The sequence below is a fragment of the Sus scrofa genome, chromosome 15 (genome assembly GCF_000003025.6).
Source record: "Sus scrofa isolate TJ Tabasco breed Duroc chromosome 15, Sscrofa11.1, whole genome shotgun sequence".
Lineage (NCBI taxonomy): Eukaryota > Metazoa > Chordata > Mammalia > Artiodactyla > Suidae > Sus > Sus scrofa.
This window is the reverse complement of record NC_010457.5, coordinates 87,135,890-87,159,901: the sequence shown is the minus strand read 5'-3', so window position 1 is coordinate 87,159,901 and position 24,012 is coordinate 87,135,890. Positions and strand designations below refer to the sequence as shown.

The 24,012-nt window shown below is 38.2% G+C and overlaps 1 protein-coding gene across 3 annotated transcripts in view; it reads left to right on the top strand.

The window, feature by feature from the left end:
* CERKL (ceramide kinase like) overlaps positions 347-24,012 on the top strand; it is a 130,319-nt gene continuing 106,653 nt past the window's right edge. For 2 of the 3 annotated variants that reach the window (XM_021075444.1, XM_021075442.1), the window contains exon 1: positions 427-684. In XM_021075444.1, the coding sequence (XP_020931103.1) occupies positions 447-684 (238 nt within the window). In that variant the 5' untranslated portion in view covers positions 427-446. Of the gene's footprint in view, positions 685-24,012 lie in introns of all 3 variants that reach the window. The other variant, XM_021075443.1, reaches the window with a different exon arrangement.

The window sequence follows — 24,012 nt, the reverse complement described above, 5'->3', positions numbered from 1 at the left end:
GCAGCATCACCTGGGAGCTTCCTAGAAACTGTGTTGTGGCCTCTTCCCAGACCTATTCAATAAAAATCTACATTTTAATGAGATGCCCAGAGGGTGAGTATGCAAGTTGAAGTTCGAGAAGGGGGTAATGCGGTGCGAAAATCTCAAGGAATGGTAGGGACTAGGAAGGGAGCCACTTACTCCTCCTCCTGGACTGATGTGGGGTGTGTGTTTGGTGGTGGGGTTGTGGTTGTAGTAAGTGTTAGACTGGAAGTTGGCGGGCCGAGGTTCTGGACTGGGTCAGGGTGGCCCCGCCTGCCCGCCCCGCCTCCCTACTGGGTCTCCGTCCCTCACGCGGTTGCCATGGTAGCTCCGGACGCAGCTAAAGACAAGTCAGCCGCGGTCTCCAAGTCCTTCCCCGAGGGCCTCCTCCGACCCCTGGTTCAGGCTCAGCCCGAGGCTCCACCATGCCCCGGGGGAAGCGCGGCGGCCGGGTGAGCGCCCTGGAGGGCTGCCGGGAGGAAGAGGCGCCCCCCGCGGCCGACGCCGTGCCCTCGGTGCTGTGGGCGTCCGGGCAGCAGCCAGAGGCAGCGGCGGAGCAGATTCTGCTCCGGGGCATCTTCGAGATCGGTAGGGACAGCTGCGATGTGGTGCTGAGCGAGCGGGCCCTGAGGTGGCAGCCCATCCAGCCCGAGCGCCCCACAGGTGAGTGGTCCCAGGGGGAGGTCCTCTCCTCCGCCTTCCGCGCGGTGCCTCCTTCCCCACCCCCCTCCCGGCTCCGCACCCTCCTTCCCTGCGCCTTCCCTCCGCCCTCTGCTAGCTCCTCCTCTGCCCCAGCGGCTGCCGCGTCCCGAAGCCGCCGCCTCTCCCTCCAGACTAGGCAGAGCCCAAGCCGGACCCAGGGGCCTCCCGCTCCCTGCCCCTCCCGCCTGGCTTTCCGCCTGTGGCGCGACCCCACTACTAACTTCACACTCAGCTTCTGCTACACCACTCGGGAGAAAGGGTTGAGCCCCGAAGGGGCTGTGCTTTCTAAACGCGGGAAGGTCACCTACGCTTCCCTCCAAGTCGAAGTGTTACTCCATCAACTTCTGAAGGTAACGCTGAAAGTGTAAGCATTTTACGGAATATACCTACACGTGCGTTCCGAATCCAATTCTGATTTTGTGGACTTCTGAAAGTTTAACCTCAATGATGGTCTCTCTGGACTTTTCCATCCCTCACGTTCCTTGCCATTGTCTAGAAGCCCAGTCAAGAAACTTTTGGTGTTTAACATCGACTTTAGAATCAATTGCCTTTAAAACTTTTCTAGTGTTACAGTTCTGTACAGTAGAACTATTTCAAGTCTTAGTCTAGAGATGATTTAGGGAAAAAAAATCTTGGGATGTGGAACACATCCCTTCTAAATGCTAACTTACAAAATTAAAAAAAAAATTAAAAAGCCTTCCCTTGTTGGAAAACAAGACACAATAGGCTGTTTATATTGAATAGGAAAAGTGACTGTTTTAAGGTTGCTTGTTTAAGAATCTAGCAAAACTGACTAATCAGGGACTCAGCCCTGGTTCTTAGTGGGAATTCTGCTGCATGTGCTATGCTCACTTAACTAAAACTACCTTGAAACTTAATTAAAACTGTTTTCAGGTGTGTTGAAAACCAGGGTGTAATATTTTCTAGAACTCTTGAGTTAAAAGCTAGGGATATGATGCAGAATTATTCTGTTTAGTTTTTAAGTACTTTGAATTTTGGAGACAGACCTTTACAATTAGAGTTTCAATTGGCCTACAAGAATTGATATAACCTACAATGAAGCTGAAATACTGTAGGCTTAAAATGAGACATTATGCAATGGGAAGTATTCAAACCAGTGCTGCAATACTGGTACATGAAAAGTCAAATAATGACCTGAAACAAAATATGCTCTTTTACATAGTGAGTGGTGATGGAGGAAAAGTAGGCTTAATTAGCATTCCTGGCAGTAGAGTTTAAAAAGATATAACTCTAAAGGTTCAAAGTGTTGATATTTGTTTAATTTTGCCCTAAAACCTTTCCGTTTTCTTTTCCTTCAGCTAGGTGTACTTCTTTCTTGTAACTTACACCTAGTATGCAAAGCACTTTGGGCCCTGAAATTGGAGGTTCAGAAGCCTAGCAGCTTAGTAAGATGAAACCAAAATATGTTTTACTTGGTAAAACAGTAAGAGTGAGGGGAAAAAAAAGGAAGAGTTAAGAGATGATACGTTTAAATGTGAGAAATAATTTCTATGGAATTAGCTTCCAGGTGAGTGGTGAAAGGCAAATGAAGTTGGTCCGGAAAATGGATGAAAAGGAGGAAAAGTTGCACCAAGGTTACCATATTGGGATGACATGGTGGGGGAGACCATGTCTGTTGCTCCTTGGCCAGTGCCTGGCTGTTCCAGAAAAGGGTGAGGGTGGGGATCAGATCGCTGGTCATTCAGGTCATAAGAGATATTTGCAAGACCACTCAGTGTTTAAACTTCATAGTGCCTTAATAGTTGTTGTTGCTGTTGTTTGAATAGACTATTTTTAGGGCAGTTTTAGGTTCACAGCAAAATTAAGCAGAAGGTACAGAGATTTTCCATACACACTCTGTGCCCCTCACATGCATTGCTTCCCAAAATATAAACACTGCCCATCAAGGTGGTTTGTTTGTTAAAATTGGGTGAATCCACTTTGACACATCATTATCATTCACCGTTGTTTACATTAGGTCTCCTTCTTGGTGTTCTGCATTCTGTTTGGTTTTAGCTTATTTGTAATGATGTAGAGTCTACAGAAAAGCAGAACCTTGAAAAAAAATGTACAACACAGTGTGTGGTGTATATGTATATTTGAGGAGATTTATTATGGGAATTGGAGATTATGGGATTATGGAGACTGAGATATGCTGCTCTATACCATATGCAAACTGAAGAACCAAGAAGGCTGGTGGCCTAATTCAGATCAAACGTGAAGGCCTGAGAAGCAGGGGATCTGATAATGTGGCTCTCAGAGACAGGATCTACATGGGGAAAAGGGATGATGTTCAGAACATTTATTTCATTTAGTCTCAGCACCTTGAAGAGTGCCTGACATATAAATATTTGTTACATGCATGCACTTGTTATCTGGTCTGGTGAACTTTAGTTTTGCATATTGCATTACCATCTGATTACTACACTGCTATTAATAGTGACTTCTCATCACCTGTAGGAGTGTTTCCCTCCCTCCCCTTTTGTTAAAGCATTAGAACTCTTTTTACAAAAACATTATGTGTGTGTATATATATATATATATGCACACATATATATATACACACACACATATATATATACACATGTATATATACATATATATATATATATTTTTTTTGCTTTTTAGGGCCACGTGCACCATATGGAGGTTCCAAGGCTAGGGGTCAAATTGGAGGTACAGCTGCTGGCCTACACTACAGCTCACCACAACGCCAGATCCTTAACCCACTGACTGAGGCCAGAGATTAAGCCTAGAAGGATTGTTTCCACTGTGCTACAATGGGAACTCCTTATAAAAACATTCTTAAGCTAAAGTTGGTCCACTTCGCCACCGTGATCATCGTGGCCAGAAGGTTCCCTCTTGTTCAGCTGCAGGATAGAGAAAGCAAGCTCTGACCAGGGCATAGATTGACCAGGATGGCACATGTGTAATATAAACACAATGTAATGTAAACTGTATATACAAAAGGGTATCATCTCTTCAGAAAATACCTTTGTTATTGCCAGCAGTGGTGCCTAATGTTCTTTCTATTGCAATCTCAAATCATGGTCATTTTACTTGTGGAATCATATGGGTTTTATTCATGATAATTGTGTAGTTAGTTGTGCCCTAGAGAAGGGCAAAATCCTGATGAAGTGGAGAGCGATCAGGTGAGGATTAAGGCTAAGTGGAAAGGTCAGGCAAGTCTGGGTCATGGAACCCTATCTAGGCAGATTAGGTCAAGGGTAGTGCCACAGTGTTGTTAGCCCCCAACATGGTGCCTAGGACTAGGCATAAGGTGTCAAAAATTGAGAAGAGTGCTCAGAAAAGGGACATGGGCAGATGTCGTAGATCATTTTGCTTATCTTGGTACTAGATCAGATATTTTCAGAGTGCAACATTTTCAAAATTATTACTGATGGCCTGTTGGCATTGTTCTAAATCTCAACCAAGGACAAACTTCTAGGAACACCTATTTACTATGTGGTAAATTTCTATTTGAAATGTTAGATGGAAGTAGAAGATACAGGCATTTTTGTGCATCCCCAATACCGGGCATGAGACCTGGTTATGATGTTTCCCATAAAGGACAAATGGCTGAGAGGGAGAGTTAGTAATGAGTAGGATTAAACTATTTTAAGCTCATCTTTTAGTACACTGAAGAATGATCCACGTAGGGATCTCCATGACAGGAATGCCAAATATCCACAAGCATCTCTTTGCTCTCTCTTGCTGGGCACCTTTATCATTTCCTAATGAGTAGCACCTTGAAGAAAAAAAGCGTGATAAGTTCTTTATAGGCTCCCTACTCCAGCTGTCTGTAATCTCCCATTTGGTGCAGGAAAAGTTTCAGGAGTGGGCACCTGGGGACCTGAAGTCTTGTCTGCGAATAATGGGTGTGGGTGTAACTGACTTAAAGCAAGTCATTTAACCCCCGCGGAGTTACAGTTAATTCATCTGCAAAATGAGGCATTTACATTATGTGGTCTCTAAGAATCATCAACTCTGTGAAGTTGCTTTTGAAAGAAAATAACCTATTTTTATAGACTTTTGGTGTTAGGACATCTTAAGTCTGAGCAAGGTTTGGCATGTGTGGAGGAGTTGTATTTCTGTCTTTGAAAGGGAAACCATTTTTTGATGCTAGGTGAGTCATGAGCAGATTTTTCATGATAGATGAAAGGACTATCTTATATTTTCTTCAGTTTCATTTCTTGTACCTTCTAATCAAATTTCAGGGCAAGGATTTTTTCATTTTTTAAATTTAATTTTTATTAAGGTATAGTTGATTTATAGTGTTGTGTCAATTTCTGCTGTACCCATTCATTCATTGAATTTTGTTTGATTAGCATTAGAATATTATGTTTTAATATTTTTAAAAATAAAAGGAAGGTTTCAAATCTTAATTATGGTTCACAATTCTTATTATCCATAAACTTACTACCTCAGCGTATACTATTTAATGTTATGTTTTTTTCAAAGGGTTATTCCTACCATGACTTTGAGCTCAGCTGAATTAGAGCAGGAACCAGAAAATCTGAAAAAGCTGGGCTTCAAAATAAGGTGTTGAAAGTGTTTCTTTTACAAGGGAGTTAATGATTTTCTTGTGCTCTAAGTTTGTATAAACATTTATTTGCTGGAAACTTTGCTGCAGCGTGAAAGGTAATGTGGTATAATGTGCAAATGAGGAAAACAATTTTAAAACAACAAGAGTTGGTGATTACGTGGGACTTAGCAGAGCTGGGTACATTCTGAGTATTAATCTGCCTAAGCTGTTTGGGAACAGATGTACGTGAAACAGATCCCAGTCTTCTGTTGTGTACACCCAAAGGCGGACATCTGTCAGTGGACCGTTGGTCAGAAATAATGGAAGCAGGGGTTAAACCCCAAAATGACCCATTATGCATATGAATTATCGAAGGACCCAATTACTCAGTAAAACATGATGCTTTGATTCACCAGTGTACATATTAAGAAGAAAAAGACTTCTTTAAAAATGTTCCCAAAGCTGTCAAATTTGAAGGAATTTTTAAAAGATGGAGTGAAAAAGCAAGTTTATCAAGTAACTGCCTGTAGTGTTGAAGTTTTTAAGTGCTTTGACAGGTCTGTTAACCTAATGTAGAAATACTGTATAAAGCTCATATTGTATAAATATTAGCTTTTTCTTAAAGTAAATTGGTCCACACAGAAAAATAGAGTGTGGATCTGTAAGCATGACTGTTCAGTGAAACTTTTGTGTGATGATAGAATGCTCTGTGTCTGCCCTTTCTGGTATGGTTGCCACCAGCCACTTGTGGCTACCGTGCACCTGAAATGTGGCTAGTGTGATTGAGGAATTGAATTTTAAATTTTATTTAAGTTTTAATAAATTTAATAGCCACATGCTGCTAGTGGTGGTTGTGTTGGACAACATAGCTCTAACACATTGGATGCCTCAAGATTTGAAAACATCTATTCCCAGGCATAGGTTTTCATCTTTATTTCTGTAGTAATGTACAGATTTCAGGTAATTAATCTAAACATAGAGCTGATATGATCATACAATTTGAGTTGCTGATTTAAAGATACAACTGAGTCCAGAGATGCCCTAGTAGCAGAGCCCCTTAACATATTTTGTGAGTACAAAAATATGCTTTTATCTGTTGTGGTGAATCAATTGGCCGATAGTAAAGTTGAAGTCTTGTCTGTAAAAATCATTGTCTTATTCTTTATGGTCATGATTTACTATTTACACTAAAATTTTGCAAACAGGAGTTCCTGTTGTGGCTCAACAGTAACAAACTTGACTAATATCCGTGAGGACTTAGGTTAGATCCTTGGCTTTGGTCAGTGGGTTGAGGATCTGGGGTTGCTGTGAGCTGTGGTGTAGGTCGCAGATATGGCTCGATCTGGCATTGCTGTGGTGTAGGCCGGCACCTGTAGCTCCTATTTTACCCCTAACCTGGGAACTTCCATATGCCATAGGTGTACCCCTAAAAAGCAAAAAAAAAAAAATTGGCAAAAATTTGGCAAAAATTGATTCTTACTATCAGAAATAGTATATTCAAAGTAATTGCGTACCCTGTGTACCCTGACCCATGGAAGTCTGCATCCTAATGTTCCTAATTGCCAACCGTATGGTCTTGTCTGAAGGCAAGTGCTTTTAAAAACTAATCTATTGTCCCCTTCTTCTCGACTCCTCTTCCACGTGGGGGTATTTGGGACTGCAGCTGGCACAGAAATACTCTCCTAGAAGTGGGGAATGGCACTTGAATTCAAGGCAAGGGACTTAGAAACTGATAAACAGATAAGGATGAAACTGGGGCAAGGTTGGTAAACCAGAGAGGCTGATCTATATGGGATCTGCCAGAGCGAGAGGACTGAAGTGAATTGCAGACTGAGCAAGATGGAGCTAAAGGACCAAGGAGCCATGACAGTAGATAATAGGGATCAACAGATGGGCTGGGTACACAGGAAGATGCTATTGCTTAGACTATGCGTTTTGTACCCCCTGTAATTTGGGAAAGTGAACCATCCTAGTTTAAAGGGCCAGGGCTGGAGTAAATATAATTCGATGTGATCTCAGTACTAGATTACCCATTTTGAAACTTACTGCCAATCCTGCCTAGCCTGTTAATTGACGAAGTTATTAGATCACATTTCAAATATTGATAAATCTGCAAGCATCATCAAAGTCTGAAACACAGGCCCTTCTAATACCTTCCATATGACTGTATTTCTGCCCAAGTTTTAGAAGTACTATGCCAAATGATGGGTGTGTTATAGGCTGAGCAAGTGAGTTCTGGTCATGTATGTGGTGAGCAAAGTAGCTGTGGCTCTTTACATGCTCTTGTGTTTTCTGAGACCAGTATGTGGTGAAGTAAAAGGGAAAAGAGGGAGGGAGGTGGAGTTTGAAGGAGATAAACCTTACACTGATTTCTGGGATGTGAACCAGAAGTCGAGGACCCTTAGAGTAATGGATGACTGCATCCAGAGTCAGGGATACAGGTCAGCAGGCAGGCAGATACTCATATATTTAAAACAAAAACAATGACAATGGTCGTCATAGTGCTATGGTCTTAGGGAAAGCCTACAGGTAAGTCTAAAATAAGGTACCAGCTGGCATCAGGGAATTCCTCTAATACACTGCAGGATTTTCATCTAAAACAGTGTTCTGGAAACTACTGCTGCTGCTATGCACATCAGTGTCCAGGGTTTGACTGAAAATAGGGAACATTATTGTTTACTCTGCCAGGCCCTGTGCTAAGTATCTATCTTATTTAATCTTCCCAATGGGACTATGTAGTCCAGATAGGATTTTGAGATCTAGGGCCTAGAGATGTTAAATAACTTGCCCAAGGTCATGCTAGTAATGGAGTTGCTGGGATTCAAAGTCAAGTGTTCCGACTCGAGAGTCTATGCTCTACCCAGTAGATTATTCTGCTTCCTCAGTCCAATAAGAAGATTTCCCCCAATGCCTTCAAGAAGCTATGCGATGTCTGAGTTTAATGGTAATATCACATCACGGTCCACATAAAACAAAATCATCTGACTTCTTTCAGGCCTTTACAATATTTCCACTCTGAGGGCATATTCCATTTCTCTCTCCACTTCTAATTCCTGAGTAGATGGCCAAATGGGATAGACAAAGATTTTTAAACTCAGTATTTTTATTATGGAAAATATTAAACATACTCAAATATAGGAAGAAGAATAAGCCTTCATGTTCAACCCACTGAGGGGTGAGGCTCTGTAAAACATGTTATTGAGTTAAAATGGTTTTTAAGCCAGTCTTGTTCCATCTGCCTACCCAGTTCCCTCCTTTTTTTCTGGAAAAGTTGGAAGAAGTTCCAAGGCATCTTATAATTGCATCCATAAACATCTTATATGTACCTCTAGGAGACAAGGATTAAAAAGTATATAGTACACAATGTAATTTTCAGTAGCGTCACTCTATCACTATTCCAATTTAAAATAATTGTCTGTATCCTTAAATATTCAGTGAGTGTTCATTGTCTTCTAATTGTTTTTTCTTTTTTTAATGTAAATTAATGTTTATGTAAGATACATATAGCAGATGGTTGCTATTTATTTCTTTTATATCTTCTAATTCATAGATTCCTCTCCCCCCTTTTGTTTCTCCTTGTGACTTATTTTCTGCACAAACTGGGTTGTCTGGACTGTAGTTCTTCATAGGAAAATGAAAAGTTTGTTGAGGGTCAGTGTCGGTGAAAGATAAAAGGGAGGAGGAAGCCGATTGGAAGGGGTAGCCTTCACATGGTGATGCCAATCTGACACCTGTGAAGGAGGAATGAAGCAGGCAGGGGCAGGGAGAGCCTCAGCCCATGGAGTTTATAGATAATCTTTGTTAACCTACATGAGGGCTTGGGAGAGAGATGGCTCATCAGGAGTCCTGCCTTGGGCAGAAATGGCTAGTTCTCAGTTGTGTTCAGTCATGGGCTGAGGGCGGCCTGGAAGGAGTGTGACCTCAGCTCTTGTTGGGGTGGATCCTGAAGGTACAAATAGCTGAAGGCCGTCAACTAAGTGCATTCCTTGTAGCAGAAAAGGTCATTTTTATCTTTTTTGTCTTTTTAGGGCCTACTTGCAGCATAACGAAGGTTCCCAGGCTAGGGGGTCGCATCAGAGCTGTAGCTGCAAGCCTATGCCACAGCCACAGCAATGCAGAATCCGAGCCATGTCTGTGACCTATGCCACAGCTCATGGTAGTGCCGGATCCTTAACCCACTGAGCGAGGCCAGGGATCAAACCCTCATCCTTATGGATACTAGTCAGGTTTGTTAACCACTGAGCCACTGTGGGAACTCAGAAAAGTTCTTAAAAAGGAGAAAAGTTCTTAAAAGGAGAAATCACAGCAGCCACAGTGACCTTATAAACTCAGGTATTTAAATGTATTAAATATATTTTGATTCACAGCAATGACTATTCTTACTAATTGCCCAGATTCTGGATTTTTGGACCAATGGGAACCTCTTGAGGCTGATTTCAGAGAACTTTTGACATTCTTTCACCTTCTCTCTTAGCTTTCCCTGCTTTCTGGAATGGCAAGATATTCCAGGCTCATCTTGAACGTTTCATGCCTCAGACATGGCATCAACACTATCATCAAGGAAGCCTAGTTGTTTGAAATGAGTAATAATATTTATTTATTTATTTTTTATGTTCTAGTAACTTTATTTTTTTATGTTATATTTTATTTTTTCCACTGTACAGCATGGGGGCCGAGTTACACATACATGTATACATAATTTTTCCTCCCATTGTCGTGTTGCGATGAAAGTATCTAGACATAGTTCTCAGTGCTATACAGCAAGATCTCATTCTAAATCCATTCCAAGAGCAATAGTTTGCATCCGTTAACCCCAAGCTCCTGATCCCTCCCACTCTCTCCGCCTCCCCCCAGGCAACCACAAGTCTATTCTCCAAGTCCATGATTTTCTTTTCTGTGGAGAGGTTCATTTGTGCTGTATCTTAGATTCCAGATATGTAATATCATATGGTATTTGTCTTTCTCTTTCTGACTTATTTCACTTAGTATGAGAATCTTTAGTTCCATCCATGTTGCTGCAAATGGCATTATTTTTATTTTTTATGCCTGAGTAGTATTCCATTGGGTATATATACCACATCTTCCTAATCCAATTGTCTGTCGATGGGCATTTGGGTTGTTTCCGTGAATATTTTCTCAAGTCAGTCTCCCAAGGCAACAGAAATAAGAGCAAAAATAAACCAATGGGACCTAATCAAACTGACAAGCTTTTGCACAGTGAAAGAAAAAAAAAGACAACTTACAGAATGGGAGAAAATAGTTTCAAATGATGCAACAGATAAGGGCTTAATCTCTAGGATATACAAACAACTTATACAACTCAACAGCAAAAAAGCCAATCACCCAATGGAAAAATGGGCAAAAGACCTGAATAGACTGTTATCCAAGAAAGATACACAGATGGCCAACAAGCACATGAAAAAATGCTCAACATCCCTGATGATAAGTGAAATGAATAGTAGTATTTAGAGACCACAATTTGAGCACCAGGTGCGCTCATTGCTATTACTTCCCTTATATGTTCCTGTTTCCTAGGTTTTCCTGAAAGCAGAGCTGAGAAGCTTGTGTATTTTTTTTTTTTTCTAAAGGGAAAATGTACCATGGAATTATGCTCATACTTCTAGAGTTCAAGACTAAAAGGCTTTTATTTTATCTCCTTTCTCCTACCCTTAAAATCCTATTTTCGAACTGCAACATTATCATTACTGATTTACCTTATCCTACAGTAAGTCTACATCTCAAAATAACACACCAATGCTACCATCACTGAAATAATTACTGAGTGCCATTTAAGATCATTCTGTAATTTGTTGTTGTTGCTCTTAGGGTCATACATCACTTAAGAGTAAATGCTGTGTGTAGGCAAATGACTGAGTTTTAAAGACATTTGGAATCACTCCTATCTGTGATGTTAAACTTCTAACTCAATAATGCAGAATTACTGGTTTCATCTTTGCTTAATTTTGGGGCATGGCTTTTTAAAAAATGCAGTCTTGTTTTGTAATTATGTAAAATATGTATATGGTTCCAAAATCAAATCTGCTGAACAAGTTGTATTCTAAGAAGGATAATTTTTAGTGTCCTATCTACTGTTTTCCTTCCTTCCTATTATAGGTAAGCCTTTTAGATTTTTTTGTCTATTTTTTGGGGGGGGGCACATCCAGGAATTGGAAATTCCCAGGCCAGGAATTGAAACCAAGCCACAGCAGTGACAATGCTAAATCCTTAAGCAGTAGGCTACCAGGGAACTCCTGGTTTATTCTTTTTTATTTTAAAGTTCTTTTGTATCATTTTTATTAGATTCCACATGTAAGCGATGTGATAGTTATCTTTCTCTGACTTATTTCACTTAGTATGATAATGTCTAGATCCATCCATATTGCTGCAAATGACATTATTTTACTCTTTTTTTTTTTTTTTGTCTTTTGTCTTTTTGTCTTTTTTTTTTGTTGTTGTTGTTGTTGCTATTTCTTGGGCCGCTCCCGCGGCATATGGAGGTTCCCAGGCTAGGGGTCTAATCGGAGCTGTAGCCACCGGCCTACGCCAGAGCCACAGCAACGCGGGATCCGAGCCGCGTCTGCAACCTACACCACAGCTCACGGCAACGCCGGATCATTAACCCACTGAGCAAGGGCAGGGACCGAACCCGCAACCTCATGGTTCCTAGTCGGATTCGTTAACCACTGCGCCACGACGGGAACTCCCTATTTTACTCTTTTTGATGGGTAATATTTCATTGTATATCTGCAGCACATCTTTATTCATTCCTCTGTTGATAGCCAAGTTGCTTCCATGTCTTGGCTATTGTAAATAGGGCTGCAGTGAACATAGGGGTGCATGTATTCTTTTGAATTATTTTCTCCAGATGTATGCCCAGAAATGGGATTGTTGGATCATATGGTAGTTCTACATTTTTTTTTTTTAAGGAATTTCCATTCTGTCCTCCACAGTAGTTATACCAGTTTGCATTCCCACAAACAGTGTAAGAGGGTTCCCTTTTCTCCACACCTCTCCAGCATTTATTGTTTGTAGACTTTTTGATGATGGTCATTCTGACCAGTGTGACGTGATGCCTCATTGTAGTTTTGATTATTTGCATCTCTCTAATACTTAGTGATGTTGAGCATCTTTTCATGACATTTTTTGCAGTCTGTTTTCTTTAAAGAAATGTCTAGACCTTCTGCCCACTTTTTGGTTTATATATATATAAAGCCATGTGAGATGTTTGCATATTTTGGAGTTGAATCCATTGTCAGTTGCTTCATTTGCAAAGATTTTTCTCCCATTCTGTGGGTTGTCTTTTCATTTTTTTTTTTTTATGTTTTCTTTGCTGTTCAGGAGTTTTTAAGTTTAATTAAGTCTCACTTGTTTATTTTTGTTTTCATTTTCATTACTCAAGGAGGTAAATCAAAAAATATTGCTGCAATTTATGTCAGAATGTTCTGCCTATGTTTTCTTCTTGGACTTTTATGGTATCTAACCTTGCACTTAAGTCCTTAATCCATTTTGTGTTATTTTTGTGTACAGTGTTAGAGAATTGCCTAGTTTCATTCTTTTACATATAGTTGTCGAGTTTTCTCAGCATCACTTATTGTCTTTTCCTCCATTGTATGTTCTTGCCTCCTTTGCATGGATTAGTTGACCATAGGTGCTTGGGTTTTTTTCTGGGCTTTCTATCCTTTTCAATCCTGGTTTATTCTTACATAAACAAACATGTACATATATTCTCCTTACCTCACCCCTACCCACCTTCCTAAGTGCATGGTAGTGTACCATATATGCTCTTTTCCACTTTGATTTTTTTTTTAAATTAACATTATACACAGTATATCACTTGATAAAGTATATAGCAAGACTCCACATTTCCTTTTATATTTGCACAATAATCCATTGTGTACTATAGTTTATTGGACCATCTCTCTATTGAAGGATTTGGGTTGTTTTTAATCATTTTTGCTATTGCAAGTAGTGCTATAAAGAAAAAATCTTCTCATGTCTTTTTTTCCTCATTATAATTTTGAATAGATCCCTAGAAGTGGAGTTTTTGACTCAAAGAATAAGTATATATTTACTTTTAATAGACTTTTTAGAGTACTTATAGGTTCATAGCAAAATGAAGCAAAAGGTACAGAGATTTGACATTTACTTCCTGCCTGTACAATTTTGCTAATATTTCCAAATTCCCTCAAAAGGATTGTGCTATTTAGCTATTCTATCATTGTGTGAGGTTACCTCTTTCTGTGCAGTTTCTTCAAAAGATAATGTTGTCAGACATTTAAAAAACGAATCTGGTAGATAAGAAATGGTAATTCAACATACTTTAATTTGTATTTTTCTCATCAAATCACTCATGTTTTTAGCTTATTCACCCTTACAATATGGAAACACCTATTATAGCTGGGGTTTCTCATAGGTTCCAGGGAGGCTACAATCAATTTGATATAATTTCTCCTTCAAAGGCTTCACAGTCTGCAGGGAGACTCATCAGCAAGATAACTAGGTGCAATTGAGGTATTACTTATAGGGCATTATAAAGAATCATGGAAATGTAGCTAAAGGAGAAAAAATTTTGTTGGATTGGTCAGAGAGGGAAGTCAGGGAAAGCTTCAGAGGGGTATGAGGGTAAACTTGAATGTGGGCCTTGAAGCATGATTAGGAGTAGGCAATAAAAAGGAATAAGGAAATCATTATAGGAAGATAATATTTTGGAAAAAAAAAAATCTCAGGAAAGAAGGCTTTGACCTATGTGGGAAACAAGACCATAGTCTGTGGGGAGAGTTTCCTTTAATGGGGGGAGGTGACAGTGCTTTGTGTAAGTCAGTAGTTTGCATAAGGTTTTGAATATCTGCCAGGAAGTCGATGTCTTAACCTGAGAATTGAGTAAGGAGTGCAAGAACAGAATGTTGGAGGATATCAAGTTTTTGTTTTTTAAAGTAAGTGAGTTTGGGTTTTAGAACCAGGGATAAGATTGATTGTAAATAGGCTCCACATTGAGGAGCCCAAGTCAGTGGCCGGTAGACCATAAGATCCAGGAGGCAGGGTGTATGTGGTAGGGAGAGCAGACAGGTGAGGGTAGGTGAAAAGGGATATTGTCAAAAATAGTATCTGGAGAGTATAGGCTTTGAGGAAAAGAGAAAAAACAATGGTGATGCCGAGATTTTCAGCTTGGACAATGGAATAGATAGTGGACACAGCTAAAATTGCTTCCTATTTTGCTGGTTTAAGAATTATCTTATGCAATGTATTCTACCAAGCATCAAATATACCAGTAGCTAGCAAAATGTCCAAACAGAAGGGAAATAGAAAGCTTGAAAAATGCGTAAGCTGGAGAAATTGCTCCTGAAGAATTGTAAATTGAACCCTATCAAACTTAAGATCTATGTTTTCCATGAGCCTCAGAGTTTCCCTTTCTGTGCGGTTTCTTACTAGGTTGGGGCTACTTTAAAAAAAAAAAAAAAAAAAAAAAACAAAAAACCTTAAAGCTATTTTCGGAAAACATTGTTCATTAAATATTGGTAGATAAAGTTATCTTTGTACAACCATAATATCTAGGTATTATTGCAATATAAAATGTCAGTGAAATAACTTTAAATGTCAATTTTTATATGTAGAAAAACTGTTTATCATTTAAAACAAATTCATTTATTTCATAAAATCTGTTTTTTTTTTCCCTAATACAAATACTATTTGTTCCAGATTAAACTTTCAAGCTTAGTAAATGTTACAAACACTTAATTCAAAGCACTTTCTAGTGCCCATCTGTGCAGGAAGAATAAGATCAATAAAATTGAACAACTGTTAGAATTACTGGTTTCCTTATATTTTAAGCATGTTTTCTTGTATTGAGAGTGTAAAGGCAAGATAGTATATGTTTTGTGGTTTTCATTATACAGATGAAAATATTACAGTTAAAATCTTGGTGATTATAATACATTTTTGAAGTCCCATCCATAGCCCATTTATTTGTGAGAATATTTTATTTAAATATTTACTATAATGTGGATACATTTTTGTAATAGTATACTCCTATTTTAAAAGTGGAAACAAATTCTTCTCTAAAAATCATATTTCCATTTCCTTGAATTAGCAGTTTTCATATTGTGAGGAAAAATGTCTTGGTATCCAGCTTCTGAATTAAAGACAAATCTATAGTTTTTCAGGTTGTTTGAATGTTTTACACTGGGACCAAACCTACTCTATTATTGGGCTTCCTGCCATGGAAACATCTTATGGGGGAACCTAATTTTATTCAAATATTCTTAGTACCTGAGCACTTTATTAGGTGTGTGCCAGATTCACCTTGCATCCAATTCATCTGCAGGAAAAATATGTGCATTGAAAATTGTAAGTGCTTTTTCAAATCTGACTTTGCTAGAGCACAACATGAATCCCAACAATGCAAAGCTGTGAAATGCCTTTTTGCTTTTACTTTTCAAAGATCTTCATTCAGTAACATTTAATTAGCATTTATTGTGTAACATTTTATGCTTTGGGATTATATGACTAGCAACAAAGGAATATTCTAGAAGATCTTTGACTTCTGAGGTTGAAGCTGATAATGCACTGACTGAATTATGTGTACTCCACATTAAAATGACTCAGGAGTTATCTATTGCTTTATTGAGTATAGGACACCAAGTTGAAACCATTGATTTTTGAAGTGAAGAATTCTTAGTCATATTCTAAACTAAGTATTATTGTTAGTTTTGAAAATACCAACTATTTTCATTATCCTAGGGTAGACGGAAGAAAACCCATGTTGGAGGCCCCTCTAAAAACTTCAGTATTCTTATTTGGTTAATAATCTGCCTTTATAAGAGTATCAGTAAAATTGGTTAAATGCAGACTCTGAAAATTCAACGATATTGATATTATCACGATCAATTTACTGTTAAACAGTATTATGCCCTGGATATAACCTTATTTTATTTTTTTCACCTTAATGAAAGCACTGGTCATTATTGCTGCCACTGATGCTCTTTTGTCTGCACATACTGTTGCAACATAATGTGTTGTGCATTTGATACGGATATTACCATATTGCCATAAGGAGCTGCTATTATTTTAGACACCAACTGATTCCATGATAGTGTCACATTTCTTTAACATATGCTTATGTTTTTGTACAAATGACCCCAAGAAACATCTGCTAGTTTTGTAGTGGTATCTACTGTTTCTTTTTTAGAATTTGACCTGCCAGTCACTTTTTAATGTGAATCTATGTTTCGTTAGAGGAGGCTCACTTTCTGGCTTTTATGCTATTGAAATTAATTAACAACATTTTGAGTCAGCTTTATGACATAATTCAGAAAGGAACTGAACTGTCTGTGCACAATACTTTAAAAGTCTCTTCGTGGTTGTGTCATTGATGTTTTAAAATATAAAAGTGCCCTTTTAATGGCTCCTTTAGGATCCAAAATTTTATGTGCAAAATTACTTTCTAATGGTTCTGAAATTACTCTTTTAATTTATAGAGGGGTGTAGCAATTGTAATGTATCAGTGGTCAGTTCAGATCTTTTGCTAATGGTTAATCCTCAAAGAATGTTTAAGGGCAGACAAAGGAAAAGGAAATGAAGTTTCAATAAAGTCATGAAATGTTTGCTCCAGGAGACTGGAAGAACTTGTAGAGGACATAAGCCATTGATTATATTACAAGTAAAAGCCCTTTTACTTGGTTTGGTATGACTTTGACTAAGAAGCCATGGTTACAGATTTCCATTGTCTGGCTCTTTCTTTCCTGCTTTTCTGTTTCGTCTAATTTCTTTAAGTCATAGTTATTCAAAGAAAGCAATATGACCATATATTTATGGTCTTTAAACCTGGAACATCTACAAAATAAAAAACAAAACTTTTTGGTATAGCATTATTTGTCCATGTTTTCCAGTGGAAGAGAGAAATTTTTTCCACTCCCTTTATTATACCAGAGGACATTATCTATAAAATTTTGTATTATGTACATATTGATACCAACTCTAAACCCAGTAAACATATATGAGGTATAGCCCTTAATCACAACAAACACCTATGTTAAGATCATAGCTAGAGCAGCTTGCTGTTATTTTCTGCTTATCGGGTTTCTATGCATCAGTTGGACTCCTATAGACTCTAAGTATGTCAGCATTTATATTTCTGTGCTCATTCATCTGCTTTTGTTGCTCTTAGTCTCTCTTAGTCCCTTGGGTGACTTATGTCATTAGGACAACCTTCTGTCCCCTGCTTACCATCACTTGGCTGCAACTGAGCTGAGGACCTTGCCAGGTACCTTAGGTGCTTGACCTGCTGTGTTCAGCTTTGGCCTCAGTAATATGTGTGTTCCTTCCATGCCAAAACTCAATTCTGTGAAGGGTGACCAGATGACTGAAAGCTTTAGTTTCAGTGATAATGCCCCAGTGAGGCTGTGCTGAGTACCTAAATAGCTTTCTGTTAGGCCTGAAATAGGAGAGCCAGGAGCCTCATGTCCCTTGAGAAAGAGGGATTTCCCGTGGCCTTCTGGGCTCAACACTGAGCCATTTAAGTGGGCTAGTGGGCTGGACCCAAAGGGGAGTGTAATTTCCTCAAATTGTGGTTTAGTTTTCCTCTGTGTATGATGGGAGTAGGACCAACTTAGAGAAGTCCCCAATGGCTTTTCTTGCCTCTTAAAGGGCAGACCATTTATTTGCTATCATGGCTTCCCCTCTGGGCCCCCTATGCTTTCCAAAACACTGGAGGAATCATAGGTGAGGGGAGGCATTCATGAAAGGGTGTATCTGGAGTCCTATTTGAAGTACAAAGACTATTTAGGAATTGTTTTTATTTTATTTATTTTTAAATTATAGTCAATTTACAGTGTTGTGTCAATTTCTGCTGTATGGCACAGTGACCCAGTAATACATATATACATATATATACACATTCTTCTTATCTTCCACTGTGTTCTATTATAAGAGATCGGATATAGTTCCCTGTGCTATACAGCAGGTAATTATCATTTTAATACTTAATTACTGCCTGTACTTAAAAAAAATTAAGTATAGCTGATTTACAATGTTAGTTTCTGCTGTACAGTAAAATAATTCAGTTTATATATATATATTTTCTTAAATATTCTTTTCCTTTATGGTTTATCATAGGATATTACATATAGTTCCCTGTAGGACCTTGTTTATCCATCCTATATATTCTGCCTATGCTTATTGTTAGCTTTTAGTACAGAGAATTTTGTCTCTACTATCGTGGCATAGAATTTTGTCTCTACTATCATGGGGAACAAAATGAAATATGTTTTCATTAACTTTGTATGGTGCCTGGTATGGCATTGTGAACAGGTGGGCTCATAATTATTTACTTGATGCTCTTTTTAAGAAGTCAATTACATCATGGGAAATTGAAGAATAACAGAATTAATTTGTTGAAGCATTCTTTAGGAAATCTTGCATGCATGTTCACTAGAGAAACATGGGGCTTCTCCCTTAAAGGACAAGGCTTTGTTTTGTTTTTAATAAGACACACTCTTTATAATTAAAACAAAATCCCAGAGTTATGGGATTACTGTTTTAAATAATTGGATTTCTTTCCTTTGTCTGCCTGATCCCTATATATGAGAATAAATCTAATGGTGTCTTAGGCTAATACTATTTCCAGATTAAATAGTTCTGTTAACCACTGAATTTTAATAATGCCTCTCAAAGTTTATGGATGATAATATAGAAAACAGTGTGCTATCAAGAACTTATTTTAGATTTGAGAAAGGCTCAGACAGAAGCTGGTTAAGAACAATAGAAGCTGTGGGAATCTTTTTAAATGAGTATGTATTGGTCTTCACAATAAAATATTCAAACATATAAGTAACTCATTATTTGCATAATTTTTAACTCTGCTCTCAAAAAACTAAATTCACTACTATGTATTTTTAAGAATTTCATGCTCTACTGACTGAGCTAGCCAGGCAGGTCACTACTATGTATTTTTAAATTTGAGATAAATGCCTTCCTAAAATGGTGTTTTAATGCCTGAAGATGGTTTATCTTAAAAAGAATGGTCAGGGAGTTTCTGCTGTGGCACAGTGGGTTAAGAATCTGGCTGCAGAGGCTTGGGTTGCTGCAGAGTCCTTGGCCCTTTGCAGTGGGTTAAAGGATCCCGCCTTGCTGCAGCTATGACTAGGATTCAATCCCTGGCCTGGGAATTTACATATGCTGTGGATGCAGCCATTAAAAAAAATGGTTAGGGTTAAAATGATATAGGAGAAAGGCAAAATGTAATGTCTAACACTACTGTTACTCTTAGAAAAATTCCCAGAATAAGCTCTGTCCCCCTTTCTTTTCTCTTTTTGGTCTCCATACTCCAGAGTCCTTTTCTGAGACCCTTAAATCATGTGTGAGTCCAGGAGAGGACAAGCATTAGAGTGGTAAGAAGGGGGAGCGTTTGGCTTGAGGTAAAATCTTCCTCCATATGGGACTTTCTTAAAACCCTCCCCTCAGCCCCTTAGGTCAGAACTTGAGATCCCAGGCAAGAGACTGTGTTAGGAGCAGCATTAGCTGGAGGCAGGAGCTGCGGGGGAGGTGTAGAGGTAGATGAAGGGCCATTTTTCTCATTGATCACTTCTGGGCTTTGGTGAAACTTTTCAAACTGACCTTTTCCCCTACTTAATCCTGTGTCAGTCTTGACCTTTAAATTTTCAGTCATGGCAGTGCTGGGTCCTCTTAAGTGTAGAAGCTCAAAGAGGCAGTGTTTACAGTTCTAGTCCAGACGTTTAAAGAACCAGGAGGAGCAAAAAAAGTTTAAGGACTTTGCAGAGATTTTCTGTTTGATCCTAATCCTGTCAGACTAAGGCACCCCCCCCTTATTACCTAATTTAAACTTAATTATTCCTTTAAGGCTCAAATGAAGTCACACTGGGGGTTAGAGCTTCAGGATAAGAGTTTTAGAGAGACACAGTTCAATCCAGAACAAATGGATTTGCTATAATGCTCCTTTAGCCCAATCTTTTCCAATCCTGAAAGTGGGTTTTACATCTCCCCCACCCTCCAAATTCCTATTAACAGTGAGGTAAGAGTTTTTTTTTTGTGTGTGTTTCTATTGAATTTTTAATATAATGGTTAATATATGGTTGGTTACATCAAATTACATATAATGCTAAGAAATAAGAATTGCTGGAAGAGTTAAGTGAGCTGAACCATATTAGAATTATTTGGAAAGATTTTTTTTCTTTAACATTTTAAGTAGGTTTCCTCAGCTCTAAATCTTTGTGAGCTTGAAATATCTATTTGGTCTCAGTGCATCTCAAACAGCAATCTTAGTTATATAACAGCAGCAAGTGTTGTGCATCTTGAAGGTTGTGAAATACATTTGAATTTACTGATAATCGTGAATAGTCCCAAAGTTTTTTGAAAACGTGATGAACTCAGAATTTCAACGTTTTGTCTATGATTACAAACATTTAAGAGATTACTGTGTTTGATTCCCCCCCCCCATTTATTAAGGGTTTATTTCAGGTTTCAGTACTTAAATCATTGTTCACTTATCTTTGTATCTTCTTGATAAATCTTACCAATAAATTCTTGAAAATCTGGAAATTCTTAGGGCTATCAGATTGTTGGGCAACCTTCAAAGACCATGTGGAAAAGTGATTTTTGGGCTGGTACTGCCCTGCTTTATTTAAGTCTGAACAATTCACTTTTGTGGTACAATCAAAATACTGACCTACATTTGAAAATGCAGTGCTGTTCTGTTATCTAAATCCACTGTGCTATAAAAGGGTGAAATACAGAAAAGAGGTCACCATTATTATCTTCTCTGTTGTCCTGGAGTGTAGATTGTGGGTTTTTGTTCTTCTTGTTGGTTTTGTTTTTTGTGGTTTTTTTTTTTTTTTTTTTTTGGTTGTTGTTAGATAGTCTGCTTCTGAAAGATAATTGAAGTAGAAAACTTCACTGAGATTCCAACATGAAATCATAGTAAACATAAATCTCAGAATTATTGAGTAATGATATTGAAAAATGATACAACAACCACATTAACATTTATCTAAATAAGAGCTGAAATAAGTTAATTTTATTTGGAATGGAAATATTTGTTAAGTTAGAATTAGCTTTTACTTTTGATAAATATTGCTTTTTAAAAGACATTTCTATTGATGCTTGAAGCTTTTAATACTTTAGCCATTCTCCTAAAGTAGACACAGAAGCTTTTTCTTACCTTGGTTTGGTAAGCCTCTGAACACGCAAAGCAACAGATGTTATACCAGGCGTAATTATATGTATCCTGGAAACACATCTTTATAGAGTGGGATTGGTCCTTGGGAAAACAAAAATTTGGCAAACAAAGGGCATTAAATTGCTGATCTCAGCAGTAATTACCTGGGATAGATTATCATAATCTTGTATAGGTAGTAACTGCATGCATGTATTGGAAAAATAATGTAATTCTAAAATACATAAAAGGAAAGCGAACATATGTAAATTTTAGCTTATACCCTTAACAGAGTAGAAAAATATGCCTCAATTTTATTTTTTAGAAAGTTCTTTCAACAACTTGTTGAAAATGTTTCCAGGATTCCAAATCCTAATATACTAAGGCTTGAGCATGTCTCTGTAGGTTACTGCCTTCGTATTTTTTTATCTCATGCCCACTGAAAATAGTTTTAAACTAAATGAACTGATCTCTAATCTTCCAGCATCCTAGTAACTCTCTGAATAAACTGGGCACTGTGATGGCCATGGGTACTTGAAATGACAACCACACTAAAGCAATGGTTTCTGTAATTTTGATCCCTTGATTCCATGGGCATCTTAAAGCACCCTTTCTTCCTTTTCCCAGTAGGTAAAAACAAAACAGAGCTCATTAAGTTCATGTCACAGAAAGTCTAGAATCATCTGGAAGTCAGGCTGGGAACCACTGTATAAACCATTTCTTAAATGGGTAGCTACAGGGTTGTGGAGGTCTTTACAAAAATTTCTGAAGTTGATGATGTTTATTTATTTATCTTAAATTTTTTAAATAATTAAAAACTTTTGTAATTGATTTACAATGTTGTTGATTTCTGCTACCTGGAGAAATTTTTAAAATAAGAGTTTGTCAGTAGTCACGGTCTATAAACAGCAAGTTTAAGATGTTCTAAATATAGAGTTGTTTACATTTTTTTTTTCACAAAAAGATTTTGCACACAAATGAAACCTTTAGGACAAGACATTACAGTTGGAGAATATTCTGGAATAATTATGCTGTGGGTCTTATTTTCTGTATCTAAGGTGACTAACGTGCTTTTGTTAATGATGAGCTTGTAGTTACGTCATCACTCAGTCTCAAATTCATAGCAACTCCCTCTGCTGTAAATAGTTGCTATGGCACTGTTGTCACATCTGTTGGGGAACTGAAAGGGTCAATCAGGAGAGTGGCTCATTGAGGGCTGGTGTTATCTCAGAGCATCCAGTGTTGAGTGCTCAGGGCAGTGATGAGTGCAGTGTCTCCTTCTCGTCCCAGAGTATGCAAGGTTTCCTCCTTAGCACCATCTGTGCATTTCATAACAAAATCCAGGATCCACAGAAAAACCACAAGTTGATGAACCAGGTGATGATTATTAAATTTCTGTTGCATGTTTCATCACCATTAGTGTTTGTCAAAAACATTGTTGTCCTGTCCTGGGGTGGAATTGATGAAGAGCTTGTCTTGTGACTAGAGCACATAAGCTCTTTCAGGATACAAACTGAACTTGAAACATTTCCCCAAATATTTGGGAAAATATTTGTATCTTACTAGAATTGGAATAGTAGTAAGCATGTGAGTTCATTTCTGATAATTTTATTATCTTACCATTATTTCTTTTTTTCCTTTTTTTAATTTTAAAGACTTTTATATTGAATAACAGGAACAACAAATCTTATTTTTCATTAGATAAAGCCAATAAAAGCTGAGCATTTCTTTTTCTTTTTTTTTTTTTTTTTGGCATTTCTTGGGCCGCTCCCACGGCATATGGAGGTTCCCAGGCTAGGGGTCTAATCGGAGCTGTAGCCACCAGCCTATGCCAGAGCCACAGCAACGCAGTATCCGAGCCGCGTCTGCAACCTACACCACAGCTCACGGCAACGCCGGATCGTTAACCCACTGAGCAAGGGCAGGATTGAACCCAAAACCTCATGGTTCTTAGTCGGATTCGTTAACCAATGCGCCACGACGGGAACTCCAAAAGCTGAGCATTTCATTTGGAGCTTCTATAGATCATAATGAACCAACTGAAAGATGTTCTGTCTTGGAGTTCCTGTTGCAGCCCAGGGTTAAGAACCTGACTAGTATTCTTAATGCTATAATTAATTATAATTATAATACTTATGAGGATGCGAATCCCATATATGGCCTTACTCTGGATTAAAGATTCGGTATTGCTGGAAGCTTCAGCATAGGTTGAAGACACAGCTCGGATCTGGTGTTACTGTGGCATAGGCCAGCAGCTATAGCTCCGACTTGACCCCTAGCCTGGAAACTTCCATATGGTCCAGGTGAGGCCCTAAGAAAAAAGAATTAAAAAAAAAAAAGAAAAAAAAAAAAGAAAAAGAAAAAAAAGATGTTGTCTTGATTACATGATGAAAGTCTAGGTCTTACTATTATTTCTGATTAATCTTCCCATTATTTTCTCTATGCTTTTGATTCCTACTTTTCTCCTTCTAACCTATTCGATATGTTTCTAAGTAGATCCCTTAAGGGAGGCATTTCTTAGTCTGCATCAGGGAAGGACAAGGCCCAAGCATTTTTGTATTCTAAGTGTAAGGTAGAGGCCTGCTCTAATCATTCTTGC